Consider the following 27,940-nt stretch of genomic DNA (forward strand, 5'->3'; position numbering starts at 1 on the left):
TATAGTCTGAGAGGAAACAGCTAGCAGAGAGGGACCAGTGGAAAGCAAGGCCAGGGGAGTGGGTGGAGGTGTAGGGGTGGGATAGACATTCGATAGGAGGTGGGGTCCCATCTACTCAGAGACTGGGTGAGGAAAAGAAATGATGTGAAAAATACTTAGTGAGCTAAACAGTGCCCCTGACACAACGTGAACTGACAACAGCATGTCAGTCTCTCCAGTCAGTGCGATGTCATGCCGATGCTGTGTGTGTGTGTGTGTGTGTGTGTGTGTGTGTGTGTGTGCGCGCGCTGCCTGCATGCACAGAGAAGGAGGTGCAGGGAGCGAGAGGGGAAGAGATGGCACAAAAGGCACCTGGTCTCTTAGCAATGGGATTATAGGTGATTTTAATTTTTTCTTGAAACTTCTCTATATTTTCTAAATTTTTAATAATGATTATGTGTTACTTTGAGAATTGGAAAAAAAAACCATAAATACTACTTAAAATTATATTCTTCAGGAAATTACTTTCCATTGCTGCCTAGAATGTCTGTGCATATCACTTTCTAGGATTATGTGGAGGGATAAGGGGAGTCCTGGGAACAATGGGGCTTGGAGAATGGCTCATTTTGCATTAAGGTGAACTGATTTAGTGGAGCTGTGGGCCTCTGGACATGCTGCCCACTGATGCTTGTCCTCTGCTCAGAGCCACCTGGAGTCAAGGAAGGAAGGAGAGGAATTTAGCATTTGTGCAGCTTCCAGGTGGTGGGGTAAATCAGAGTGGGTATGGAATGTCCTTCTGGGAGAAGCCATGTGTCCAGGGGGACATCCTGCCCTCAAGGGGGTGAAGTGGAGGCAAGATTGGAAGAATGAAGTCAGGGAGCAGCAGCGAGAGTGTGCCCCAGTCCTGGAAAGGAAAGGAGGAGGAAGAAGCGAGGGGCAGGGATGTCCACCTGTACTGCTCTGAGTGGGGGTGGTGGCCCCAGAGCCAGGAAATAAGGTCACCTCTCAGGTCTAATGGTCACCTCATGGGTGGCCTTGCCAGGCTCATCATGGGCAGTGAGAAAGGTTGGCATTAAATGATCTCCAGGGGTTGATTCTTCTCTGGCAGGCTGAGGAGAAGCTGGGAAGGCTGTGGGAAATGCCTGGGGCAGAAAAAAGATGAAAATATAAACTCAGCTATAAGCTTATGCCATGCTTGACTCTGATATGAGGATATTTTATTACCTGGCAGCAATGTGCCAGATGAACTGGACAAAGAAGGTCATAATATAAAGCATTATTGTAAATATGCCATAATTCTCGTGCAAAATAATCTGTATGTATAAGACAGTGATTGTGGAACTCACAGGAGTTTCGTCTCCAGCCACTCTCGCTAGCCAGGATGAACCACAACTCTTTCATGTCATCAAAAGATCACTGGCCGCACACGCTGTGTATAAAGCACTGTAGCAGGGAATACTATAACATGACGTGGCACCATACAATGTAACACAATGTAACAACATAATAAAATATGATATCCCAAAAATAAGGCTCAGTGGCTGCCCTAGATGTGCTGACAGTTGGAAGGAGCGTGGATATGGGAACTGTCACTGGAACTGTCTCCAGAACTTTGCTTATAAAATGCCAGTCTATAAGCAAAGTCCCAGAGAGCCCAAAGGTGGAGAAATTAACTTTGCAGGCAGGAGCTCAGAGAGCATTGAAGGAGGGGCAGAGCACAGAAACATTTCCACCTCCTGAAGAGCTCCGACCAGCCACCCCAGAGCCTAAAATATCACCCAAGGAGATTTATTTAATGACCTCAGACTGCAGAATCTTCGCTTCTACTTTACAGAACTGACAACCTCAATTCCACCTCCATAGTTCATGGCTGATAGGTATCCCAAGCCACAATGAAAACATGGATGTAAGATGCCCTGAACAAGCTTCCAAGGAGCACCCTGGAGGATTTGGAGAAAGCTGCAGCCCCCTCTCCAGCAAACGTCAGGGCTCAGGGACTCAATCAGAGAAGCCCCGAGGGCTGCAAAGAACCACATGGCCACCAAATGTGACCTGATTTGAAGAGACTGAACAGAGGGGCAGCCAAGCAGAAGGCAATGTCATTACCTGGGTACCCTTGATGAACCCTGAAGCTGCTGAGTCTTCTATGAATGCATTATCCTTATTATTTAAAAAGATCTGCGTGTTCCAGTTTGGTGCAGTGTATCCTAGTGTATTAATTTGGTATTGTTTTATACTGAGATGGTCCAGGCCCTGCCGTAGGAACTGTGTGATGCTGCTACAGTCAGCACCAATGCCAGGCCCCAGCAGCAGTGTGGCTGAAATATCTGGGTGGGCAGGTGCACCCTCCACCAATGGGCTCTGACCATGGTAGACTCTCCCAAATCTGATCACCTCTCCCAGAATGTCTGAGCCAAGTGGGGGAAAAAGGGAGGGAAGGTGCCTGTAGGAGAGACAATGAAGTATGCTTTTCTTTTGCTCTTTTGTTGAAAATACTGTGGTTTCTATACTGCAGCAGGACAAACACACCATGGCTTATCTTTCACAATTTATGTACTTGATTTCTTATAATCTGACAGTGTGTTTATATTTCTCCCATGTGCTCTCTTTTCCCTTTTCTTACACATTACCCTTACAGCTAGGTCAATAACAAGTAATCTTGCTAATAATTCTCTCTCCAGGGCCCTGTGCAGAACCTCATGAGACGTGACTTCAGAGGCCTCCTCTCCGACAGGTGAGGGAGGAGTCAGCTATTCAGAGAGAGAGGCTGCCTTGCCTGGGGACACACAGCTAGCCAGTGGCCAAAGCAGCAGTGGATGCAGTTGTCCTGATGCACTTTGTGTTACACCAGCTCTTTTGTAAATCAAGATTTTGTTTTGGTCTGTACATTTATAGGTGGTACAGAGAGTGAAATGAAAAGATGGTTTGCACTAGTGACATAGCTTATCTTTGTGAGTGCCATCCTTTGGGGTAGCTATAAGAGTGGGGGGCTAAGATGTCCCTTTCAGAGGCCTTATACACCAGCATCAGATTTGGTGATAATTTAAGATTATCCAATGAATCTGCATTTCCCAGAAGAAGGCTTAGATGGCCACTCCCTATCTTCTGGGGCCTTTGGAACCAAGTGATGTTTTAGGATTATAGGGGACATACTGCTAACCAGAAGCAGCCATCTGACTGTACACACTCCTGCCCCTGCTCTTGGTGACAGCTAGAGGATGGGTGGAAAGCCAGCTGACATCTGATTGGTGACAACCAGCTCCCTTAGTGTCAGGGCTCAAACTGGTAATAAGCGCCTGGCTTTATCCAAAGTCTGAAAAACCTGCTAGCTGGTGATGTGAAAGCCATGCTAACGGGAAGAGAATTTACTGGAGGCTGACTCAGGGGCAGCAGTCTGGGGAATTAAGCTTGGCTCCTGCGAGGAAATTAGGCAGAATCAATTAAGGATGCAGGCAATTGAGGCAAAGAGACATTAATATTGGATGATAGAAAGTCAGAAGGAAACTGGACCAGCAGTTACAAGCTATAGCACTAACCAAAAAACCCCACATCAGTGACTTGGGAAAGACAGAAGGAAATGAATGAAGTTGTGAAAATATCTGAATTTCCCACCAAATTACTTTATTAAATCAGTCTTTAATGAGGCAATTTCAGGGAGGTAGAATGGACTGGCAAAAAGTAATGATGTCCGTGTGGGTACAACTCTTTCTAAGAAGCCACCCTGACAACGAAGCAGCGATAAATCGGCAAGTGTGGATTACGTGTCCTCAGTTATTAAGGAATTAGCTAATTAATTTACCAAACTTTTGGCAGTTATTTTAAAGGTAAAGAGAGTTAGTAGAGGGATGCATAGATAGGTTACTGATCTTTAAAGAAAAAGTTAAAGGAATTCAGGGGACTGTGAACTATTGTTACGTATCTCAGGCGATGTGAGGAATTTTGCACATGGTAATCACCATGTTGGAACTAACTTTAAATGATGCAAAATGTTAGCGAGAGTTTCAATGATAAGCTGCAGGCCAGAATGGGGCCATTGTTAAGTATCTGGACCTGGGCAAAAAGCTGACAGTTTCACTCAAGGCAAGTGTCAATTTTCTGAATCTATGCAGGCTGGCGGAGTCTGTAGGAAAGTTCCACAGAGCAAAAGAACTCCAATCAATACTCAAGAAAGACAAGACAGGTTAAAAAACACCCACCCCAAAGTTGGGTTGGTAAACCCCAAAACTGCAGTCTCATTGAGTCCTATAGCCCTGCCAGGTATAGATGAGAGCACTGAGGCTGCAAAAGGTTAAGTGCCTTACCCAAAGGAACAAAACGAATAGGTGGTAAATTAAACACTGGGAGCCAGGTCTTTCTGGCTTTAACTTTAGCACTCCTTCTAAAGGATGCTAGGATGCTTATACTGGATCAAGGAGGCGATACCACTGTACATGGTAGACCCAGGTCTTTCTAGCTTCGAATCTTGCATTCCTTCTACATTATGCTAGAAAGCTTATACTGGATAAAGGGGGATATATCCTGGAACTTGGAAAAAATGCTAAGCATTTTCAAATTTGCAAAATCAGATGAAAATAATCATGTTCTGAAAGATGCTAGGCACAAATGGAGCTAAGACTTTGGCTATTTCATCAGTTAAAAGAGAATAAGCCCCATTCCACGTAATTCTGCTAGGAATATCCTGTCATTTCCTGTCATTTCTACATGACAGGGAAGGTTGTGGGCTGTCCTGGAATGGGGCCTGGGAGGAGCACTGGGGAGAGGGAGCAGGTGTGCATGCAGAGGTGGATGGGAAGGTGGTGTCACACAGTGCAAGGCTGGAAACTTGGCTGAGGTCAGATTTTGGAGGACTTTGCCAGACAGTGTGATCCTTTAGCGGTGTTAGGAACCGAGGACCAGGGGAGCCTGGGTAGAGAGGCCAGTGAGGATCCAGGCTCCTGGAGAGGCCCACAGGCAGCAGGGGGTATGCTTGGGTCTGGAGTAGGGGGTGGGAAGCAGCCAGGGTGGCATCTTCTGTACCCTGACCCACCGTGGCTGCCTCTGGGGCTGTGGTCTCAGGAAATGGCCTTGAAAGTGAGAAAAGGGAAAAACAGGGAGCAGAGCAGGAGGTCGTTAGAGCAACTCAGCAGCCGGGTGGGTGCCTGTTCTTGGCAGTGGTGATGGGGGGCAGGAGGCAGCACAACAGGGGGTTTGGGCCAGGAATAGGTTGCATGCACCCAGTGCCCAGCAGCTGCCGCCTCTGCACCGCTGAGGCTATCAAAACTGCCTGCTGTGGACTAAGTGTTACGCTTGTTTTGATGAATTGCCACCTGCAGTTCTGGTGGACTGACATCTGGGTGCCTGAGAAGACTCACTCCCCGAAGCCTACAGAGACAGTGGGCAGCCGTTCATCCACCCCCGGGGAGGGGTTCTTTGATGGCCCCAGGGCTAGCTGACTGTTTTCTGGGGGAACCCAGCAGACCTCAGAGAGTAGGCTCAGGAAGCTGTGGAGGTCAGTGGCCATCCCCTCCCCCCACCCCACATCTTAAGCCTGTTTTGAGTCACTGGGAACCGGCAATGGCCCATTCTCCTGCTCAGGCCAGAGCTGTCTCCCACCCCAGCAACCTGGCCATATGCCCACTCCCAGAGTGCTGAAAATGGAGCCCAGCGACTCCAAGAGAAGCTGCTTCCTAGTGATTCAGCTGTCCAACTGACAAATCTTTTCAGGTGGGAGATCTTTTGTTTCCCCCAAAAGAGGCCCCCTGTGTCAGCCCTGAGGACAGCCTTTCACAGTCCCCTTGGCATCTGCAGCCACTGTCCTCCCGCTCCCAGGCCTGCTATTCTTTTACCCTTCAGCTGCATAGAGATGGGAGAAGGCGGAAAAAAGGCTTTTTATAACCAAATTATCTCTGTGCATTCATCTGCCATTATGTTAATGCATCGCGAAGCCCGGCAGATGGTACAAAGTCAATTATGCTGGTGTTAAAAAGGGAGAAATTGACCTTTCCAGGACTCACTTGGGTTCCAGAGCAGAGTTTGCAAACTCAGGTTTCAGGCCTGGCATGTGGGCAAAGGCACATGGCACTGTGGAAGAGGGAGAGGGATGGATCTGGTGGTCAGCACGGGGACTCCTGTCTCTCGTACCTGCACATTCTCTCAAAGAGGCCAGCGTAGCCGTCACAGTTGGTCTTCTGGGTCCGCAGGATGTCAGTGGGTTTGAAGGCTTGGCGGTCCTTCTCCTGAGCAGCTGCAATGTCGTACTCTACAGGGCGGGTGAGGGGATCATGAGGAACCTGAGCCTGGGAGGCGAGAAGACTCCACCCCCACCCCTAGCTGTGCTCTGGCCGCCACCAGCCCCAGGAAACCACAGTGGGCTGAATGGAACTACAGCCGCAGCCCACATGGGATCTGTGGAACTGTCACCTCTTTTTGCAAGTGGTGAGAGGAGGAGCAGGCCTTGGCAGAGGGTGCCACCTGGCTCCCCAAACCCCTGAGGAGGGGCTAGGAGGAGAAGGGAGTAGGACAGTGCAGGGGCATGGGGCTCTCTCTGCTAATCCCCACCACACAGCTCTGCACACAGTTCCAGTGAAATCACTGATCCCGTCTTCCTGCAGCCCGGAGGCCTCACGCTGACCCATAGGGCACACAGAGCTCGTCCCCAAGTGGAGAAGGCTGCTCTCCCACAGCCTGTCACTTCACTAAGGAGGGGATGAAGACATTGCAGAGAAGCCTGAGGCCTGCGGTGAGGCCCTAAGGCAGAAGTCTCTGTAGCCACTGAGGACCCAAAGGGACTGTGCATGTGTGTATTGGCATGGGGCTAGGAGCGGTAACGAAGTCCTATAAATGTCCTGTTTCTGACCCTGCCTCTTTAAGGCACAGGCACAGCTGGTGGAGTTGGGATGGGAGCTGGGGGTCTCTCAAATCCTCAGTTTGGACCTCCTACCTGTGCCTGGCAAGCTCATTCTCTAAGCTGCATTCCCAACTGTTGTTCCAGAAGAACAAAAGAAAAGCCCAGTGGCAGCAGGCTGAGAAAGACCCAGCTGGTCTTTATGTCAAAGGACTAGGAGTCCACCTCGTGATCTGGCCCTGTCCACTCTCATTTGTGTTTGCAAGGGGGCAAGGGGCAGCATCCCTTAGCCACCACCTCTACAGTTCTGCTTGACCTGGGAGCTTCCCAAGGCCATCCTGTGGAGAGCTGTGGGCAGCTGCATAGGCCTACGTCCCTCAGGTGGCTCCAAGAACCTTGGAGACTGAGCTGGGACTAGTGGCCAACATTGCTAGTGTAGGAGCAGGAAGTGGAGAACCCACTTTTCCTGGCTCTGGTATTTAATGAACCCTCTGATATTTCAATCACTTTTCAAACAGCTGCAAATTCTCCCCACCAATGATCATCCTTCTTTGAGATGACCTGCTGCTCCGGGCTCTCAACTCTGTGGAGATGAGACAGAGGGAAGGCTGGAACAGAGGGAAGGCTGCTGCTGGATGAAGTTTCCAGCTCTGGGCACTGGCTATGGGCAGAAGGCTGCAAGGGATTCTCCTCCAACTAACTTTCATGGAGACTAATAGCACATGGTAAATTTTATCCTCCTTCGTAACTCTCTGGTTCATCAGTCCAGTCTCCTGGGTCCCTCTCCCCGCCCACCTTTCATGTCACTCTGCACACGTGAATAACCTGATAGGAGCAGAGGCCTGCGGGGAAAGGAAGCAAGGGATTCTAGAGCCAGCAGTGCCACAGGTGGGCCTACCTATGTGATGGCAGATCCAGATCCAGATGGCACGGACCCTTTCCAGGTCAGTATGGGCCTCCTGGAGCAGGTCACTCACCAGTTCGTCTAGGCCACTCTTGGCTGTCACCTGGGGAGCAGGAAGGGGATGCTGTATTAGGGCCTCAAGGAGGGGCTGTTGACAGCCCAATACCTTGCACCTATAGCCCGTGCTGCTCTTCCCCCAGGCAGAGAAGCTGGAGGAGAGGCCCTGAGGGGCAAAGGCTGGCTGAGGACCAATTGGGAGGAGGTGGGGGAAGTTGGACAGGGCAGGTGGTGCTGACCAGCTCAATCACAGGCACTAGAGCCACCACAGCTTTTCTCTGCAGATCTGGGGGCTAGCCAGGCAGGCATCTGGACAGTTGTAGCAGCCCCTGGTCATGGTCAATACTAAGGATTTAACATAATCCTTATCAAAATTCCAATAGCTTTTGGTGCTGAAATGGAAAAATCAGTTCTCAAATTCCTCTACATTCCAAGTAGCCAAAACAATTTTGAAAAAAGAACACATTTGAAGGACACAAATTTCCCATTTTCAAAACTTACTGTAGAACTACAGTAATCAAAACAGTTTGATACTGCCATAAAGATTATATAGACAAATGGAATATAACTGAGAGTCCAGAAATGGACCCACATATCTATGGTTAGCGGATCTTTGACAAGGGTGTCAAGTCCATTCAGTGGGGAAAGAAGAGTCTCTTTTACAAATGATGCTGGGACAATTGGGTTTCCACATGCAAAAGAATAAAATTGGATCTCTACCTCATGCCATATACAAAAATCAACTCAAAATGGATCAGTGACTCAAATATAAGAGCTTAAACCGTAAAACTCTTAGAAGAAAACACTGGGGTTAATCTTCATGACCTTGGATTTGGCAATGAATTCTTAGATATGGCACCAAAGGCACAAGCAACAAAGAAAAAAACAGATAAAAGGCCATTCGTGAAAATAAAAAATTTCTGTACATTAAACGATATCATTTAGAAAGCAAAAAGATAACTTACAAAATGAGAGAAAACATTGCAAATCATATATCCAATAAGGGCTAAATATTCAGAATATAAAAAGAACTCCTAGAACTCCACAAAAACAAAACCAACCCAATTCAAAAAGGGGCAAAGGACTTGAACAGATATTTCTCTAAAGAAGATATACAAATGGCCAATAAGCACATAAAAATTGCTCAACATCCTTAGTCATGAGAGAAATGTAAATCAAAACCACAATGAGATACCACTGCGGACCTAATGAAATGACTATTGAAAAATGAAACCAGAAAATAATGTGTTGGCATGAATATGGAGGAATTGGAACCCTCGTACGATGCTGGTGGGAAGGTAAAATGGTGCAGCTGCTGTGGACAACATTTTGATAGTTTCTCCGAAAGTTAAATGTAGAATTATCATATGATCTAGCAATTTCAGTCCAAGGTATACACCCCAAAAAACTGAAGGCAGAGACTCAAACAGACATTGTTTCCCCAGTGTTCATTGCAACAAATCCACAATAGCCAAAAGGTTAAAAAACATCCATCCATGAATGAAAGGACAAATAAAATAGAGTATATACAGTATGTATACTATATAATGGGAATATTATTCAACTATAAAAAGAAGGAATTAAGTTCTATATATGCTACGACACGGATGAACCTTGAAAACATGATGCTAAGTGACATAAGCCAGACACAAAAGGACAAATATTGTATGATTCCACTCATATGAAATACCTAGAGTAGGAAAGGTCATAGACAGTAAGTAGAGATTACTGGGGGCTGGGGGAGGAGAAATGGGAATTTCATTGCTTAATGGGTACAGAGCTTCTGTTTTGGGTGATGAGTAGACAGCATTGTGAATATAATTAATGCTAGTGAATTGTACATTTAAAAATTATTAAAATGGCACATTTTATGTTATTTTATGATAAAAAAGAACAAATTAGTTTTCTTCCTAGGGGCCCTCAGGGAAACAGGGCTGAGATTGCTGGAAAGGTGGCCCTGACCATGTTTAATCTCTATAGAGAAGCTGGGGCAATGGGTCCTGCAATGGTGCCCACATTCCCTGCAGCCCCCACCTTGAGGGTACTCCAGGACCTTGTTTTCAGCTGGAACCATCTCACTGCTCACAAGGGACTCCAGGACCCACCTGCTGACCACTGGCCCAGCACACTGGCACCCTGACCTCTGGAGACCTCTGGGTCCCTGTTCTACTCTCTCAGCCGCTTTCTGTTTCATTTTCTTCTATGTCCAGCTCCAACGCCACAGACTTTGTCCTTGTCCCTGTCCCAGGGCCCCGAATGGTACTCAGCATTGCTGGCCTGCACTGCAGCCTGGCGTCCTGACTTAGCCTTCTACTTCAGTGCCATGGCTTCTGGTCCTTTGGTCCCCACCTCCTGGCCCCACCTGGGCCTGGCTTGCTCTGGCCACTCCCTGCTCTGTGGCTGGGTCTCTGGCCTCCGCTGGCTTCCTGGCACTGTTTTCTGAGTATGGCTAGCAGCCTGACCCATCCCTTCTGATGGCCATTACAAAAGTCCGGGCCCTTTGCAGACTCCTGACCCCACCGACTTCCCTCAGTCACAGGGAATGGCCTGGCCTCCACTTCACAGCAGGCCAGGTGGGACTTCCTCGCTAAGAGCCTCATCCTTCCCTCCTGCTTCAACTATCTCTATGTCTCAGATCTTCAGCCTTTGCAGGGACTTCCCCTCTTCAATCAATGGCCTCCTTCTCCTATGCCCTCACCTCCTCCCTTCCTTTCCTGGCTGCCCCATGCCTCCTTGTTCCCCCACCTTAGGATGCCCTCCCAGTCTCCTCAGTTCTGCTCATGTCTAGCCTCCCCTTCTCTGCAGGCTCCTGTGGGATCTTCTCCTCACTCCCCACTACTCACCTCCTGCTTGCTCTTCCACCCACCTGAGGTCTGAGGCCTGAGGCTCCAGCCCCTGTGCACTGCCCCTCTGGAGGTAAGGTGCACTTTGATGCTGCAGTAGCCAACATGAGTCTGCCCTGATCTCACTTGAGCAGATAGCACAGCTCACACTGTTGACCACGCCTGCCCCAGGGAGCCCCTCCCTAGACCTTCCAGAACTCTGACCCTTCCTGGCCTTGCCCCAGCCTCTTTGATGGCTCCACGCCCTATGGGCTTCCTCCGCCCCTGCAATATGATACCCAACCTATGGCTTCAGCTCTTAATGAAATCTGATGACTCCCAATCAGTGTCTCCAGCCCAGACCTTTCCAGGCTTGTATATTCAGCTGCCCAGGGGGCAATTCCCCCGGATGTGCCACAGAGAGTAGGGCCCCTCATATCCCAAACACACTCACCCCCTAAAACCTGCTCCTTCTCCCTTGCTCCTCATGGGGAGGCACTGATCCACCCTCCAGGAGTCAATCCAGCCGTCCGGGAGTCACTCTCCCCCACCTCCCACCCACTCCACACCTACTGGTGATGGAGTTCTTCCCCTCTGCCCCTAGCTCAGGACTGGCCTTTCCACTCCTCTGTTTCCTCAATGTCTCCACTTAATCCAGGTCATGTCTTCTGCCAGGACAGGAGGATGCCCTCAACTCATGTCCTTACTTCTCATCTGGCTTTCTTGATCCATGCACTCACCATCCACTCATTATTTCAACAAACAAGGTTCCTGAGTACCTACAAGGTGGCCTTTCTAAGATCACTTAATGTCCTAACTTCGCAAAAGTGTTCAGCACCTTGTTCCTCCTATCAGACTCTCCGTGCTGAAGCTCCTGCCTGGCTCCAATGACTCCCATATGTCCCTAGTGTTTCAGCTCTTCATCTGCCCCTCCCACCTGCACCTGAGACATGCTCAGGCCCAGAGGCGTGAGAGCTTGGCAGCTCATGCACTTCGGAGGTGAGCACGGCTGTGATTATAGTGGTCATGGCCATCTACATCCATGGTCCTCCCATCCTCTCCTCCCTTCCTCCATGGACTGGAGGTGGGCAGAGCTTAGAAGCAGAAATGCCAAAAGGGGCATGGAGAAGGCAGGTCAGGGCTGGCCAGAGGGGCCCGCCAATGAAGCGCTCCAGGGTGTGCGGTATTGGGTGGGAGCAACAGGATCGTGGGTGGGGTGGGGGATGGAAGGGCCTCTGGCCCTGGGCAGGGGCTGCTGCTTTGTGCCTTCTGTCCCCATCCATATGCTATGTAAAGGCATTCCAGGGCCATCCAACCAAGCCACTCAGGTTATGCTCAGGAGGTGTCTGGGGAGAGGCTTTGCTAGAACTCTTGAGCCACCTCGAAGGGGCCCATGGTCAGAGCAGCCAGCTCTCCTACCTGTGAGGCGTGAAGATCCAGTTTCTCAAACTGCCGCAGGTCCAGGGACATGGATTTCAGGCTGGATCGATCCCAAGGGTAGGCTGGAAACACAGGGCAGCTTGGTCAGCAGCTGAGACCCACTGAGGAGGGCTGTCTGGCCTAGGCCTTGCTGTCTCTTTGAGGAGCTGTGGCTGTCCAACTTTTAAGACAATTCTCAAAGCCTGAAACATTGAGCCTAAGAGCTATATGGGAACTTTCCTAGAAGGGTCCCCTGATCAAGTTAGTTTGGGAACTATGGCAACTCCCACAGTCCTCTTAGAGGCCTACAGGGAACATACGCCTACTGCAGACTCTGAGAAGTCAGAAGTAGGAAACAGGCTTAACCTCAGTTAACCCAGCAGTTCCCAGACATATTGATGATGGAATCTCCTTTTTCCCACCGTTTGGTTTTCCGTGGATTCCCTGTTATTTTTCCCGGGAATGAATGCTCTTTGGGGAGTGTCCAGGCAGTGCTGCTCATGCTCACAGGCTCAAGGAGGGAGGTCTGTGCCACAACCACAGCGCTGGGGTGGAGGTGCCAAAGGACACCTGGGTGGAGAAGGAGGGCATGGAAAGGCCGGGCCATCTGGGTCCTGCAGGGTAAGGTGCGTTTGGCACCCAGATAGGCTTCCTCCTTTGCCCTTGGTCAACTGGAGACTTGAGCATCTCAACCATGTGTGATGGCATTCTGGTAACAGGGCCCTGAGAAAGGCTGGGCCTCCAAATCACTCATCTATGCTTAGCCTTACTCACAGGGAGCCTCCTGCCCAGAGACCAAGCCATGAGTCAGGTCTCTGAGACAGAGCTATAGGGAGGGGAGAAAACTCGAGACCAGTGCTGATGCAGGGCCAGCAATCATGCAAGCTTCCCACTGGACACAGGACAGCTATAATCAGCTGCTGCTGGGGGGCTGCTGCAAGGCTGCCTGGCCAATGGTTAGACCAACAGATGCATGGACAGCAGACCGCTGTCCCAGCCCAGAAGAGAGCCTGGGCTCTGGCAGATCCTTTCTTAACCAAGGGTCCCTGAGTCAGGCAGATCAAAATCAGGGAGGCTGGGTGGGAAGACAGGATAGGAGTAGGAAGAAACTGGGACCAAAGAGGAACTCAGCCCCTGACCCAGGTGGACCCACCCACCTTCAGCCTCCATGTCCGGAGCCTCTGGGTGCTGGGCAAGTGAGGTGTGTTGGAGAGGCCCCAGGGTATGGTAGGAAGTCTGGGACGAGTAGGGCCATGTGAGAAAGCACCGGATGGGCCTGCACTTCTACCTTGGTTCCAGTCTGGTTCTGACCTCCACCTTGCTGGGAGGGACTGGACCCAGCTCCCCGGCCTCAGGTACACATCTGTGGGATTCCCGGGAGCATGAATGAGATGGCAAATCATGTGATGTTAGTGACACACTGCTCTCTGGGAGGGTGCAGGGTGTGGGGCTCCTCTGCAAGTACATGCAGGGAAGGACATGCGGCCTCCCTGCCTGGTGGGGGACACTGCAGGTGCATTTGCCCACACATCCTCAGGGCTGCCACTGTCAGTGAGAGTCGCTTAATCTGGTGCTATTAGACCTGAAAGATGTGGGGAGGGGTGTGTGTCACCTCTAGACCTCGCCCCAGCCCTTTTGTGACCCTCTTCTGGGCCAGCATAGTTTGAGAGGCAATGCCCACTTACTGGGGAGCTGACCAATATTTGGGCCCAGGGGTTTCTTGCCTGGCCACCATGACTTATGTCATCAACCCCTGCCCTGTGTGGTCCAAATGCAGCCAGAGAAGACGGGATACTCAGGCAGGCCCCTGCTGAGCCTTCCCCCTTCTCAGTGCCCTCTCCCTCTGCAGAATCTGTTCCTATCATTCTCTCACAAGAGCTATCAGGGTGACCTAAGTGCATTCAAAGTGGACTCACACATCCAACAGATTTCCACTCAGTATAGCTCTGCAAATGAGGCCTCCCTGCACTCCTATTTAGAATAAAGGTGGCATTTCTAAAATGCTATTAAAAACCCTATTACTAGTTTTCCCCTTTCTTGGTTCCATTTTCCAATATCTGAACATTAAAAATGCCCATGATTTATGCCTCATTAAATCTACCTGTGAGGAGATTATATAAGATCTAAATATGATTCTACATAAATACATTTAATATATCAGTGCCATTAAATTATTCTGATTTTAAAGCAAAACAATAGGAAGAAGTATGGCGCTGCACCCAGCCTTAGATAACATCTGGTCTACTAAGGGGGAAACTGAGGCAAAGGGAAGGCAAATGAGGGGCAAAAGCAGGATTCCAACACAGGCTGTCTATCATGCCTCTCATTCCTCTGCCTCACTCTGCTTATTCACATGCCTCCTACCTTACAGACATTTGGCATTCCATTTAAAGTTAACATAATCCTGAATTATGATTTTAATATGTTTCCTATAATGGTCTGCCTTGTTATTGGCGGAGGTACACTTTAGCTTTAGGATGACATCTGGTGCATGAGCTTTTTCCTTCTCCACCTGTATCCATGGCAGACATTGCTAATCAATCATGACACTCTTCCCCTCCTGAACCCAAAGGTGGCCCCAGCCTCTCAGCATAGTGACCCAGGAAGCAACTGCCAATTGGAGATTAGTCTATGGGCTAACCCCATGTGCTCTCTTGAGAATTCTCCTGGAAGACTCTGGAACTTACCATGGGCATCTTTCCCTCCAGGTTGCCGGGGTCTTGTGTTTCCATTTTTATCACCTTGTAAACCTACAATATTCCAAAGATTAGAAGTATAGATACTTCAGAAGAAACAGAAATGCAAGCACTGATGACTCATCTTCTGGTGGTCCTTGCTTTTGACCCCTCCTCTGTACTCTCCTTTTCATAGCCTCCTTGTTCCCACCCCACTGACCACAGAATTGCTGCTGGAATTGCCAGGAACTTCCTAGTATGGCAGAAGGAAGACTAAGAACCAGGAAGTGGCTGACAAGAAAGGGAGCTGCATTCTGCAACTGGAATTAGTATTTGCTCTGACCTAACACTTTGGATGATTCAGTGGGTCCTCCTGGAACCTGGTGTTCCTGCCCTCTTTTGGATTTTCCTGCTTTCTTGAATCCACTGCCAGATAATGCTGGGATAAGAACTGACCATGGATGGAAACAAAGATGCAGAAAGGGGAAAGCAGTTCTAATGGAGGTCAAAACCTAGAAGGGTCAGGTCATAATTAAATTATTCCTTGGGAGGATTAAAGGCCAACTGAATCCCATAAATCTAAGACTGTAAAGGCAGAATCATAGCCAATAGTTATTAGACTCCCTGGGCAAAAGGAAAGGAACTTTTCCTGCTGATCTGGAATCAGGTCAGGAAGATTTGGGTCCCTGATGGGATCAGGAGGAGTTGAAGGTGGGGATGCCAAAGCAGGTAGTTTTATGCCCCTGAAGGCCACTTTAGGCTATAAATATAACAAAGAAGATTGCAACCACACGCAGGTCATTCTGAGAAACAGTGCTCCATTTATTTCTCACACCTGCATTTTGTATTTCGCACCTACATTTTTTTCCCACCTAAGTTTTTGATAGAATGATAAAGGTTCAAAATGATAGCTAGCATTTGTTACACACTTACTCTGCCTGGTTTGGGCTTTACATTTACTCTCTCATTTAACTCATTATAATCTTATGAGGCAGCTTCACTTATTTTCCTTCTTTTATAGATGAGAAAACTGAGTTTAAAAGAGGGGTTAGGCCACTGGCCGAAGGTCACACAGCTGAAACATGAACCAAGACAGTCGACCCTAGAGCCTGCCCTCTTTACAGTAGACTACTCTCTTGAGATCCTGACTGCTGACAACTACAGGACCAGACAGTTTTGGAGGACTGTGGCTCACTGCATGGACCTAAAAAGGACTTGAGCCTCAGTTGTTCTGCAGCCTCTGTTACTTAACCTGCATTCCTCCTGAGGTCCCTGTTTAGCAATAAGGTGGACAGATGCAGGGAGGGGACTGAGAAGGGAGTTGGGGAGACATCATGGTCCTGGGCCTGGGCCTATGTGCACTGCACTGAGGGCTGAAAAGTATGCTGGTTAAGACCACAGGCTTCAGAGTCATACCTGGGTTCTGACCCACTTCCTAGCTGGGTGACATGGGTAGTCACTTCACCTCTCTAAGCCTCACTTTGCTGATCTAAAAAGTGGGGATAATATTAGTATACATCAAAAGGTTAAAAAGTTAATAAATGTTAAAGTACTTAGCATTTTGCATGCCACTTTTTGGGCAGTAAACAAATGGTATCTAAAAGCCACAGCAACAACACTCTTGTGATGCAATGTGTCTTCAGCTAAATGTCTTGTGTTACCTATGACTAATTCCAGAGATGCAAAATCAGTGGTAGCTGGGTGTGGAGAAAAGAGTCTCCAAGGATGAAGCTGTCATGCTTCTGCCTTTTCCCAGTTTGCAGGCCCATGTCACTCTTCTCTTTCCCTCAGAAGATGCTTGCGCTGGGATCTGGCCCAACCAGCTGCCTTCAATCCTCTCTGCCAGCCCTCCACCATGAGTACCTCTGTCATACATACGTTTAGCCAAGGAGAACTTCTTGAGTAGCTGGGGCATGGCATCTCGAGGGTGGACTTCTACAGTCAGTTGTGTCCCTACAAAGGAAAAAGAGATGACATTCTCAACCAGATGCTGCCAGGAAAGGGTAAATGCCTCATGATTGATGATTGAATAACAAAACAATTAGTTTTAGAACTTTCTTTTGTGTGTACAAATCATCCTTGCTTTTTTCTTTAAATCAAAACAACAACAAACCAAGCAGATAGTTTCCAAATTCAGGCAAGATGGAGTAAAGCAAACTCAGCCCTGTCTCTCCCACTGAATGCAATTATAAACAATGTACTGAATGTAAGGGGCAACTATTAGAGGATTCTGCAAAGTAAATAATAGAATAACTGGCAAAGACTGGGAAGAATTTTTAAAGCATTAGCAAATTGACAGTGAATTTACCATTCTTCTTCCCCCTCTGGTATCATCTAGACTGAACTTAAAGGCATTCTCAAACCCAGAAGGGTGCAGTGGATGCAGAAAAAGAGCACACAAGAGAAATCCTCTCTTTCTGGCCTGCAGAGTGAGAAAGGGAACCCCTAAGAGTCAGAGAGAGCGAAAGAAATCTTTTGTTGGTTTTCCCCCTCTTTATTCTGTTACTTCCCAACTCAGTCCCCAGGCAATTCTGTTGGTAGCAATGGCAGCAGTGATGTTGGTGGCCATGCAGGCACCTACAACTTTGGGGCAAGGATAACTATTTTCTTCTACCAGAGAAGTTACAGTCCCCAGAAAATGAGGGCAAATATTTATTGTTTTTTCTCTCTGTTTTCTGCTGATTTGCACCAGATGCAGACACAGTTGTGAGGCCCATATGGCAGAGTGAGGAAACTGAAGCTCCAGCTTTTTGGGTAGAGGAATGAGAAATGGGTCATGAAGAGGGGGGAGCTCAAGAAGGCAATTCCATAAAGTTGTAGATGGACTCCTGTGGTCACCTCTGAACTGTGCATGCATGGATCTCATCCTAAACATCATACCACAGTCTTCAGGAAGTAAACTATGGGGTAGATTAATGCCCAGGTCCCAGACTGGCCACTGGGTAGTGCACATGCAGGGCAGATCTGTATAGCATTGCAAAGTCTACAATTCAAAATTACTCAGCTACAAAGACTCAGGAAAATCTTAATTTGAAAAGGAAAAGATAATCAACAGATGCCAACTCCACACAACTCCACACACAAAAAACCAGCCACAATAACATGCTCTAACAAGTAATGGCAAGCAGTTTTGAGATAAATGGAAAGATATAAAGTATCAGCAATAAAAAGAAGATATAAAGGAGAAGTAAGTGAAGATTTTAGACTGAAAAATATGGTTAAAAATCCTCTGGATATACTCAATAGCAGAATGAAAATGACAGAGAACACAGAGAACTTGAAGATAGATCAGCAGGTATTGTCCAGTTTGAACAACAGAAAATGTGAATAGTGCCTCAGGGATCTGTAGGTCCATACCTAAAAGTCTAACATTCATGTCACTGAAGTCTCAGAAGGCAAACAGAAATAATGTGATGCAGAGAAAATATTTGAGGAAATAATGAAAACTTCTGAAATCTGGCAAAAGACATAAAACCTTACTGATTCAAGAAACTCAGTGAATTCTAAACAGGATAAATGTAAGAAAATCCAAGTCCAGACGCATAATCAAACTATTAAAGAAAAAAATATGGAAAGTAGCCAGTGAAAAGTGATGTAAAGCCAAGAGAATTTGGTACCAACACACTTGCTCCAAAAGAAATGCTAACGGAAGTTCTTCAGATGGAAGAGAAATTATACCAGAGGAAAACTTGGAAGAGGGATAGAAATGGTAAATATCTAGATAAATATATTAGTCTGCTCTCCTCTCAAGTTCTTGACAATATGAATAATAATTGAAAGAAATAATTATAACATCTGATAGGTTTTTGATAGATGTGAAATATATGACAACTACAACATAGAGTAGGAGAGTGAATGTACCTATATGGAGGTAAGATTTCCTCATTCTACTTGAAATATTAATATTAACTATAATTAGTCTATGAAAAGTTAAGTACATATAATACATACAAAAATAGGTATATATAGAGATATAGTAAAAAACTTAATAGGCAAATTTAAATGTAATTCTGAAAGGAAAGGAAAGCAGGAAAGAGGAAACAGAGGCACAAACAGAAAACAAATAATAAAGTAGAAAACCTAAATGCAAATGTATCAATAATTACATTAAGTGTAAATGGTCTAAACATACTAATTAAAAAAAAGAGATTGTCAGAAAGGGTAAATACATAAGATTAAACTACATTCAGTTTCCAAGGATCCAACTTTAACTACTATGATATAGGTTGGTTAAGTGAAAAGATAATAGAAAGCTGGAGTTGCTATATTAATATCGGACAAAGCAAACTTCAGAGAAAGGAAAATATCGGGGACAGAGGAATATTAGCAAGAATACATAACAACCTTCAATATGCCTATGTCAAACAACAACAAAGTTTTAAAATGCATGAAACAAGAACTGATAGGATGAAAAGGAGGAATAGACAAATCTATTTTCTATATATTTGCTGATTTTTCAGTCATTGAAAGAATTAATTGAAAGAAAATCAGCAAATATATAGAAGAAATGAACCACACAATGAATAAAATTTATTTGATGTTTATAAAAGATTCCATCTAATAACGGCACAACACACATTCATGTCAAATGCCCATTGAATAGTCACCAAGATGGACTACATCCTTGGTCACAAAACAAACCTTAAAAAGTTGAAGAGAACTGAAATCATACAAAACTCTTCTCTGACCATAATGAACTAAACTAGAAGTAAAAATCAGAAAGCAACTGGAAAATTTCCAAATATTAAAAATTAACATACTTTCAAATCACACATAGATCAAAGAAGAAGTCTCAAGGAAAATTCAAAAATATTTTGAACTCATTGAAAATGAAAATAAAACACATCAAAATGTGTGAGATGAAGCCAAAGCAGTGCTTCAAGGGGAAATTTGTAGCATTAAATTCTTATTACAGAAAAAAGAAAGGTTTCAAATCAACAATCTAAGCTTCCATTTTAAGAAAGTAGAGAAATGAAGACTAAATCCAAGGCAAGCAGAAGGAAGAAAATCATAAAAATGAGAGAATAAATCACTGAAATTAAAAACAACAGCAGAGAATAATGAATGAAACTAAATGCTGGTTCTTTTTAAAATAATACTGATAAACAGATCAGTAAAGATTTTACTGATCTGACCAAGAAAAAAAAGAGGTAAGACACAAATCAGGGGTAAATACACCAATATCAGGAATGAAATGAGGGCTATCACTGTAGGCCCTCATAAGTATTAAAATAATAATAAAGGAATGATACAAAACCTATGTGTACATAATTTCTACAACTTAGAATAATATTGGGAACAAGTCATAGATGTCCACTTTCACTGATCCTAATAATATTGTACTAGAAGTCCCACCCTGTGTAATAAGACAAGAAAGAGAAATAAAAGGCATACAGATTGGCAAGGAAGAAATAAAACTGTCCTTATTCATAGTTGATATGTCTGTCTACATAGAAAATCCCAAGTAATCTCCAAGAAAAAGCTCCTAGAACTAGTAAGTTAGTTTAGCATGGTCACAGTATACAAGGTTAACATACAAACATCAATTGTATTTCTGTATACTGGCCATAAGCAATTGGAGATGGAATTTAAAAATAACCATTTCCCATAGTTCCAAAATTAAAATATTAGTTCTAAATCTAAAACAAACAAAAATCCCAAACATGGGTAATAATCGCGTACTGAAAACTCCAAAATATGATTAAACACATTAAAGAGGACTTAAATAGATAGGGAGACATACCATGTTTATGGATTGGAAGACTTAGAATTGTCAAGTGGGCAGTTCTCTCAAAATTGATCTATAGATTTAATACAAGTTCAACCAAACACTTTGGGGGAACTGTGCAAATACATAATTATAAAATATAGACATCAAGGCACAGGAACTGGAATAACTAAACTAATTTTGAAAAAAAAAGATGGGAGGACTCCCACTCTTTGATTTTAAGATGCATTAATGAAGATGCTGTAATCACAACAGTGTGATATTGGTAAGAGGATAAACAGATCAATAAACAATAATAAAAAATAGACTCACACAAACATGGCAAAATAAATTTTTACAAAAGTGCAAAGGCAATTCAATTGGAAAAAGGGAAAAAGAACAGATATTTTACCATAAAAGAGATTATGGATGGAAAATAAGCACATGAAAAGATGTTCAGCATCATCAGCCATTAGGAAAAGGCAAGTTAAAACCAAAATGAGACATTACATCTATTAGAAGAGCAATAATATACAACTGGCCCTTGAACAACATGGTTTTGAAGTGCACAAGTCCACTCATATGTCCTTTTTTTCTACCAGATGCAGATGCAGAGTACTGTTCGTGGAGTGCAAAACTCGCATGTAGAGGACCAACTTTTCCTATATGGGGTTTCTGCAGGGACGACTGTGGGACTTGAGTATGCCCACATTTGGTTATATGTGGGTGGTCCTGGAACCAATCCCCCATGTATACTGAGGGGTGACTGTAATTTAAAAATAGTGATAATATCATATGCTGACAAGGATGCAAAGAAATTGGATCTCATATATTGCTAGTGGGATTGTAAAATAGAACAGTCACTCTGGAAAATTGTTTGGCAGTTTCTTATAAAACAAAACATGTACTTACCATACAACCTAAAAATTGCCCTGTTGGGCATTTATCCCAGAGAAATGAAAACTTATGTTCACACAAAAACCTGTACACAAATGTTTATATAGCAGCTCTATTCATAATCACCCCAAACTGGAAACAACTGAAAAGTCCTTCAGTGAGTGAACTGGATAAACAACCTGTGGTACATCTGTATCAAGAAATAGTTCTCGGCTGGGCATGATGGCTCATGCCTGTAATCCCAGCACTTTGGGAGGCCGAGGTGGTTGGATCACTTGAGGTCAGGAGTTTGAGACCAGCCTGGCCAACATGGTGAAACCCCATCTCTATTAAAAATACAAAGATTAGCTGGGTGTGGTGGCAGGCACCTGTAACCCCAGCTACTTGGGAGGTTGAGGCAGGAGAATCGCTTGGACCTGGGAGGCAGAGGTTGCAGTGAGCCAAGATCGTGCCATTGCACTCCAGCCTGGACAACAGAGCGAGAGTCTGTCTAAAAAAAAAAAAAAGTACTTTGCAACAACACAAGGGAACTCTTAAGAGTGATGGGAGGATTAGAGTCCGTACAAGATAATTTTAAAGAGGGTAATAGAACTGCTGTATATTCTGATGGTGGTGTATTCTGTATATTCCGATGATGGTAACCACCATGGTGGTGGTTACACAAATCTATGCATGTGTTAGCAATCAAAACTGCACACTACAAAAATTCAATTTTACTGTATGTTAATTTAAAATAAAAATAAAAGCAAAAATACCAACCACACACAAAAAAAACCAAGCAGAATTAAAACAAAAACTTGGATGGCACAGAAAGATATAAAGTAGAAAGTGAAACTCCTTTAAGACTTCATTTCTACATTTAAAAATCCAAAGCAGATTACAGTAAACATATTTTTCATAACCTGCTTTCTTCATTTAAATCTTTACATGTCAGTAAGCATAGCCATATGTTATCATTTCAAATGGCTGCATAGTATTCTATTTTGTAGATGGTTTATAATCCATATAAGCAATCCCTATTTGTTGAATATTTAGCTTTTCACAGTTTTGCTATTAGAAACGATGCAATGAACACTCTGGTACATACATCTTTGTATGTATGTAAAGTGATTTGCACACATTGCAAATCAGTTCCTTTGAATAAATTCTTAAGTATGAATCAAATAATATGGATATTTTAAAGGCTTTTGTTAGATATTGGCGAATTTTTCTCATGAATGATTTTATCAGTTTATGAGCTCATCAGTACTATGCAAGAGAATGCCCATTTTGCACATTCTCGCTGTGCTTGATTGCAAAATTGGTCACAAAGTGCAATACTTTGCACTTCCTCCCAATGAGAGGTCTTTTGTTCCACCCCTTGAATCTGGGCTGGGCTTTTGATTTGGTTTGGCCAATTAGCACATGGCAGAAGTGATGTTGCACAAGTTCTGAGTCTAGGCTTCTAGAGACTTTGAGGTTTCCATTCTCATTCTTGGGATCCCAGCCATAACTGCCATGTGAATGAGCCAGGTTGTGGATGAGAGCTCACATGGAGCAGAGCATAGCCTCTCGGGTGAGGCTATCCCAGACCAGCTGGTCTCCAGCCAACCCACCAGCTGACAACAAGCACATGAGCAAGCCCACCCAAGATCCAAGATCAGCTGGGTATGGATCCAATGAGAGTTTCTAGCCAAACTGCAGATTGGTAAGCTCGTAAATGCTTATTGTCTAAAGCTGCTAAGTTGTGTGGTGGTTTGTAACGCAAAAGTAGATCACACATACACTCACTGATGTTTGGTTTTATCAACCCTTTAAATTTTTATCAATGAATAATAATACCTGGTTGCTTTGTACATTTAGTTTTATTGTAGTATTCTTTGCATATACTTATTTACCATTTTAAATTCTTATGTTGTGAATTGGCTATTTTCCTATTGAAGTATTATTTTTTCCTCGTTGATTTTGTAAAACCCCCTTTTATAACCCTTTGCCTGCTAAATGCGTTGCAATTATTTTTCGTAGAATAACAATACTGTCTTTTTTGTGTAACTCATAAACTTGTTCTGCATGCCAAAGAGGGTCATTCTCAAACAATTTGAAAAGATACAATGTGGCCTCTGCCAAGCGTAGCTTTGAAGGGGTTAACATTCATTTTGAAGTGTAGTTTCTAGCATATTCCATGTTGAGAGAAAATCAGCTTGTGAGTTTATAATTAAAACATTAAGTATTTCAGAGTTCAAGGCATAATTCAGTTCTGGTCATAGGATCGGGTGCTGTCACCATCAGCAAATACTTCCTGTGTGTCTTCCCATCATGAGTGAGGCATGGGCCTGTTCTTCTCCTTTTCACTCTCTCCACCTCAAACCCTCTGAGGTGTCTTTTAAAGCGGGTGCTAAGTGGTACTTGACTTCAAGATGCCTTGTGAAAAATGAATTGAGAAACATGTTCACTCTCTCCCCTCTCATAGGTCACAATACACAATGATCTGAGTAGTCCTGTAGTAAAGAACTCGATTTGACCCAATACTATTTTGTCAAACACAATTTGGAGAATGCTGGACTGGAACAATCTCCATACGCTTAGAGAAACTGCAAAAGTGAACAACTTACCGGCCTAGGGTTCAACAATGAATCTCTTCCCCAAACTTCTCATAATGCCCAGGTACTTTCACACACACACCTGACAGTCTGTTAATTAGTTGCTTCCGGCAGCCACTTCCAATCAGTCAGAGTTAATGAAAAACATGACACCTGTTTGCCACCCTGTGTTAGGTGTCCTGAGCCATGTCTCCATGGGTATTAGCCATGTCCCACTTCTGCCATGTCTCTCTGTGAAAGAGAGATCAAGCTGAAAAACAAACTGCTGTTAAAGTCCCTCCAGGGCAGGGTGTTGAGGTGGGCTCATGTTCGGAGCATGGCCCTGGCCCAGAAGCTCCAGCCATCACTATTTCTAATCCCTTCTCTCCTTTCTGTGATTCCTCTTCCCTCTTGGACAGGCGTCAATGTCCAATATTTTCCTGAATCCCACTTCCTGGTTCTCCCCCAAAGCTGTGCTGCTGCTTAGCATTCCCTCAAGGAAAACAGCCCATTTCTCGGCCTCCCTGATCTTCGTAGGAGTGTGATTCCTGCTCTCACTTACAGGTGTGTGAGGGCACCACTGGGAGGCTTTGCTGGCTCCAGGAACTGGGCCTGGGCTGGACACGCTGTTTCAAGGGGAAGAGCATTCACAATATAGCTTTATGCTTCCTTATGGCATGGAGTGGAGAGAGTTTGCTGGCTATGACACTCCTGGATCAAATAAAACTCTTAATTTAAGAAACAATATTAACGTGGCCAATCTCTTAACAGAGAGTAGATCATTTGGAGCAAAATTTGCAGTCAGATCTAAACCCTAAGTACAGCCTAAGTACAGCACAGTACATTATTCTAATCTTGACTATGAACCATCACAACCAAACCTACAGGAGGCCCTTCCTGGGATTCCAGGCTGCCTGGCTGACCTCTCTCATGCACCCCTCCCCAGCTCCACCAGCTGTCAACAAAGTCACATTTCTGAAGCTGCAGTTTTGACCATCTTAGTTAAGAGCTTGTTAGAGATTATTTTCTGCTAATCCTCAGAAGTGGCTCCCTGGCCCCTTTCCTAGACCCCGCCAGGTCTCCTTGCTTTTCCCCCACCTTCTCAGGAACAGAGCACACAGGCAAGCACGAGAATGTCCACATGCTTACTGCCCTGCACCTGCCTTTCACCCAGTCAGGTTTCTCCTACCTGACAGCTGCTCTCCAGATCTCTTCAGGTTTCAATCAGGATTTATCTAAAGGCCTAATTGGCTCAGAACACCTAACGCAGTATGGCAAACAGGTTTCATGTTTTTCATTAACTCTGACTGATTGGAAGTGGCTGCCTGAAGGGATCAATTAACAAAGACTGTCAGGTGTGTGTGCGTGTGCATGTGCACGGGTGTATATATGTGTGCAGGGGTCATGGGATTTATGTGAAATACTTGCCATCATTGGTTTAAGGTGTTTGTTAACTTTTTCTATAACAGGTTGGCACATTTACAGCCTTTTTTCTTCTACCTTGGAGTTTTTTTTTTTTTTTTTTTCCTGCAGTAGCTTAGAGTCAGAAAAACAGCTAAAGCATTGGTAGTTTAAAAAAAAATACCCTTAAATAGTCCCTGGTTAGGTATTCAACAGAGACATGCTGTGATTCCACCCAGGATGCAGTAGTCAGGAAGTGGAAAGCAGTGACATCCCAGGAACGAGCATGCTAGATGGTGACAGGGACTGTCTAGCTCTGTATAACATGCTGGAACACCACCCTTAGGGGGTACTGCCAGACACAGCATGAAAACCCCACTCAGCAGCTCTCATTGTGAGATGACAAGCTAGTGTTCCAGAGCTCAGGGCTGCGACTAGGCATCTGCTGGTGTGCATGATGAAGGTCATCACTGGCAGCCCTGCCCCTGGCTTCCATTAGGAACTGAAAACAAAGGACTGTTCATGATTCCTTCTATGGGCTGGAGCTCCACAGGGAGGTCTGAGGTCTGGAAACATGGCACTTTGACCCCAGTGCACGCATGATCAAAGAAGGCTACTCTACAAAGTGTTTGCATGGGAATAAGGGCTGATGACCTCGAGGACAGAAGCCCCAACAGAAAACTGACTCCCCAAGAATGTCCTTTGGGGTCAGGCATGGTGGCTTATGCCTGTAATCCCAGCACTTTGGGAAGCTGAGGGAGGGGGGTCACTTGAGCCTAGGGGTTTGAGACCATTCTGGGCAACATAGTGAGACCCCATCTCTACAAAAAAAAAAAAACCCAGCCATGTGGTGGCACTCGCCTGTGGCCCCAGCTACTCGGGAGGCTGAGGAAGGAGGATCACTTGAGCCCAGGAGTTTGAGGCTGGAGTGAGCTGTGATCCAGCCTGGGCCACAGAGTGAGACCCTGTCTCAAAAAAAATAAAAAAAATAAAAGTCCTTTGCAGGGGCTCCTTGTGATTACCCACCTTCCATTCATTCAACCCACACACCCACTACAGATCCATCTCCAAAGCCCCTTCCCTGACCCAGGATTCCAATGTTCCTTTGTCACCTGTTGCATAAAGTCTATCATTGAAAGAGAGGCTGAGGAGGAGGGACAATGTTGAAGCATTCTGAGCAACGAGTTCAGACTGAAACCTTAGGCTGCACGTTGAGGGTGGGGGTTGGGTGGGGGTACTGCGCCCAGATCAACACCACCAGATTGGTCCCTGCCCTGTATGGAAGGGACAGTATGGTGGAGTAGTTAAGCCCGCCGGTTTCGAGAGCACACAGACATGGGTTCCACTTCTGGGTCTGGAATGTGCTAACTGTGCGACTTCAGGCAAGTTATTTAAATCTCTCTGAGCTTCTCTATCTGTAAAATGAGGATGAGAACCTTCCACAGAAGGTGGGTGTGGAGATTGAATGAGGTGAGCCATGAGAGGGGCTTAGCTTAATATCTGGCACACACCAAGTGTCCCGCCTCTGGTCACCGCTATTACTGTGATAGAGCTTCCAAGAAGGCTTCTCTCAGGGCTGGTGTGGTTCTCAGAACAGAGCCCAAAGGTTGTCAAGGCTCATGGGATGAATAAGAAAGTGGCACATGGAGTAACGATTCCCTGGCCACTGCTTTCCAAAATGGCAGGTGCTGGCACCAACCTCCACAAAGCCAAATTTGAATTCATGTTTCTTTCCCAACCTGCTCCTCCTGCATCTCCCTCACCTTCATCCTCCCCATTGCTCAGGTCCCAAGCCTTGACTCCTCTCTTTCTCATATACCCCAAATTCACACCGTGGGGGAACGTCTCCTGCTGGATTATCATGATGCCTCTTAAGGGTTGTCTTGTTTCCAACCTTGCCCCCTCTGTTTATTCTCTACGCGTTGGAGGCTGTCATGTTTACAACCATCTAATGGTTTCCAATCGCACTCAGATTAGAAGCCTCCCAGGCCCTGCCAACTCTGCCCTGTGTCCTCTCTGACTCTTCTCCTGCTACCCCCACCTTGACCATGCCCCTCCCTTCCTCTCCACAGCACAGTTGCCTGCTCCTTGAACACGCAGACACGCTCCTGCCCCGGGGCCTTCACGCTCACTGCTCCCTCTGCTGGAAGCCCTTCCCCAGATACCCACATCATTTGTTCTTCACTTCTTTCCTTGCTTAGATGTCACTTTCCCAATGAGACCGTTCTCACCTACTCCACTTTAAATTGTCCCCTGGGATAGGCTGAAGAATGACCTTTAGAGATATCCATGCCAGAATCGCTGGAACCTGTGAATGTTACCTTATACGGCAAAGAGGACTATGCGGTTGTGATTAAATTAAGGATCTCGAGATAGAGAGACCATCCTGATTATCTGGCTGGGCCCTGAATACAACCACACATATCCTTATACAAGGGAGCACGGGGAGATTCAGCTATTTATAAGCAGAGAAGGCAATGTGACAATGGAAGCAGAGATTGGGGTGAGGCAGCCACAAGCCATGGTGGGCCTGCAGCCTCTAGCAGCAGGAAGAGGCAAGTAACGAAGGCACCCCTAGAGCCTCTAAAAAAAGCCGGCCCTGCTGACACTTTGACTTTAGCCCTGTAAAACAGATTTTGGACTTCTGGGCTCCAGAAGTGTGAGAGAACAAATCTGTGATATTTTAAGCCACCTCATT

The 27,940-nt window shown here is 45.6% G+C and overlaps 2 protein-coding genes across 15 annotated transcripts in view; one reads left to right on the plus strand and one right to left on the minus strand.

The window, feature by feature from the left end:
- The window catches only part of CEP63 (centrosomal protein 63), a 126,263-nt gene extending 123,347 nt beyond the window's left edge, over nt 1-2,916 (plus strand). For all 11 annotated transcript variants that reach the window (XM_077991510.1, XM_077991514.1, XM_077991516.1 and 8 more), the window contains one exon: nt 2,661-2,916. In XM_077991510.1, coding sequence (XP_077847636.1) covers nt 2,661-2,682 — 22 coding nt within the window. In that variant the 3' untranslated portion in view covers nt 2,683-2,916. The remainder of the gene's footprint in view (nt 1-2,660) is intronic.
- The window catches only part of KY (kyphoscoliosis peptidase), a 49,827-nt gene that overhangs the window by 12,604 nt on the left and 9,283 nt on the right, over nt 1-27,940 (minus strand). For all 4 annotated transcript variants that reach the window (XM_015132114.3, XM_015132112.3, XM_015132113.3 and 1 more), the window contains 5 exons: nt 16,558-16,632; nt 14,692-14,754; nt 12,005-12,087; nt 7,701-7,809; nt 6,100-6,217 (listed from right to left, as the gene is read on the minus strand). In XM_015132114.3, the coding sequence (XP_014987600.2) occupies nt 6,100-6,217; nt 7,701-7,809; nt 12,005-12,087; nt 14,692-14,754; nt 16,558-16,632 (448 nt within the window). The remainder of the gene's footprint in view (nt 1-6,099; nt 6,218-7,700; nt 7,810-12,004; nt 12,088-14,691; nt 14,755-16,557; nt 16,633-27,940) is intronic.

The sequence above is a fragment of the Macaca mulatta genome, chromosome 2, assembly GCF_049350105.2.
Source record: "Macaca mulatta isolate MMU2019108-1 chromosome 2, T2T-MMU8v2.0, whole genome shotgun sequence".
NCBI lineage: Eukaryota > Metazoa > Chordata > Mammalia > Primates > Cercopithecidae > Macaca > Macaca mulatta.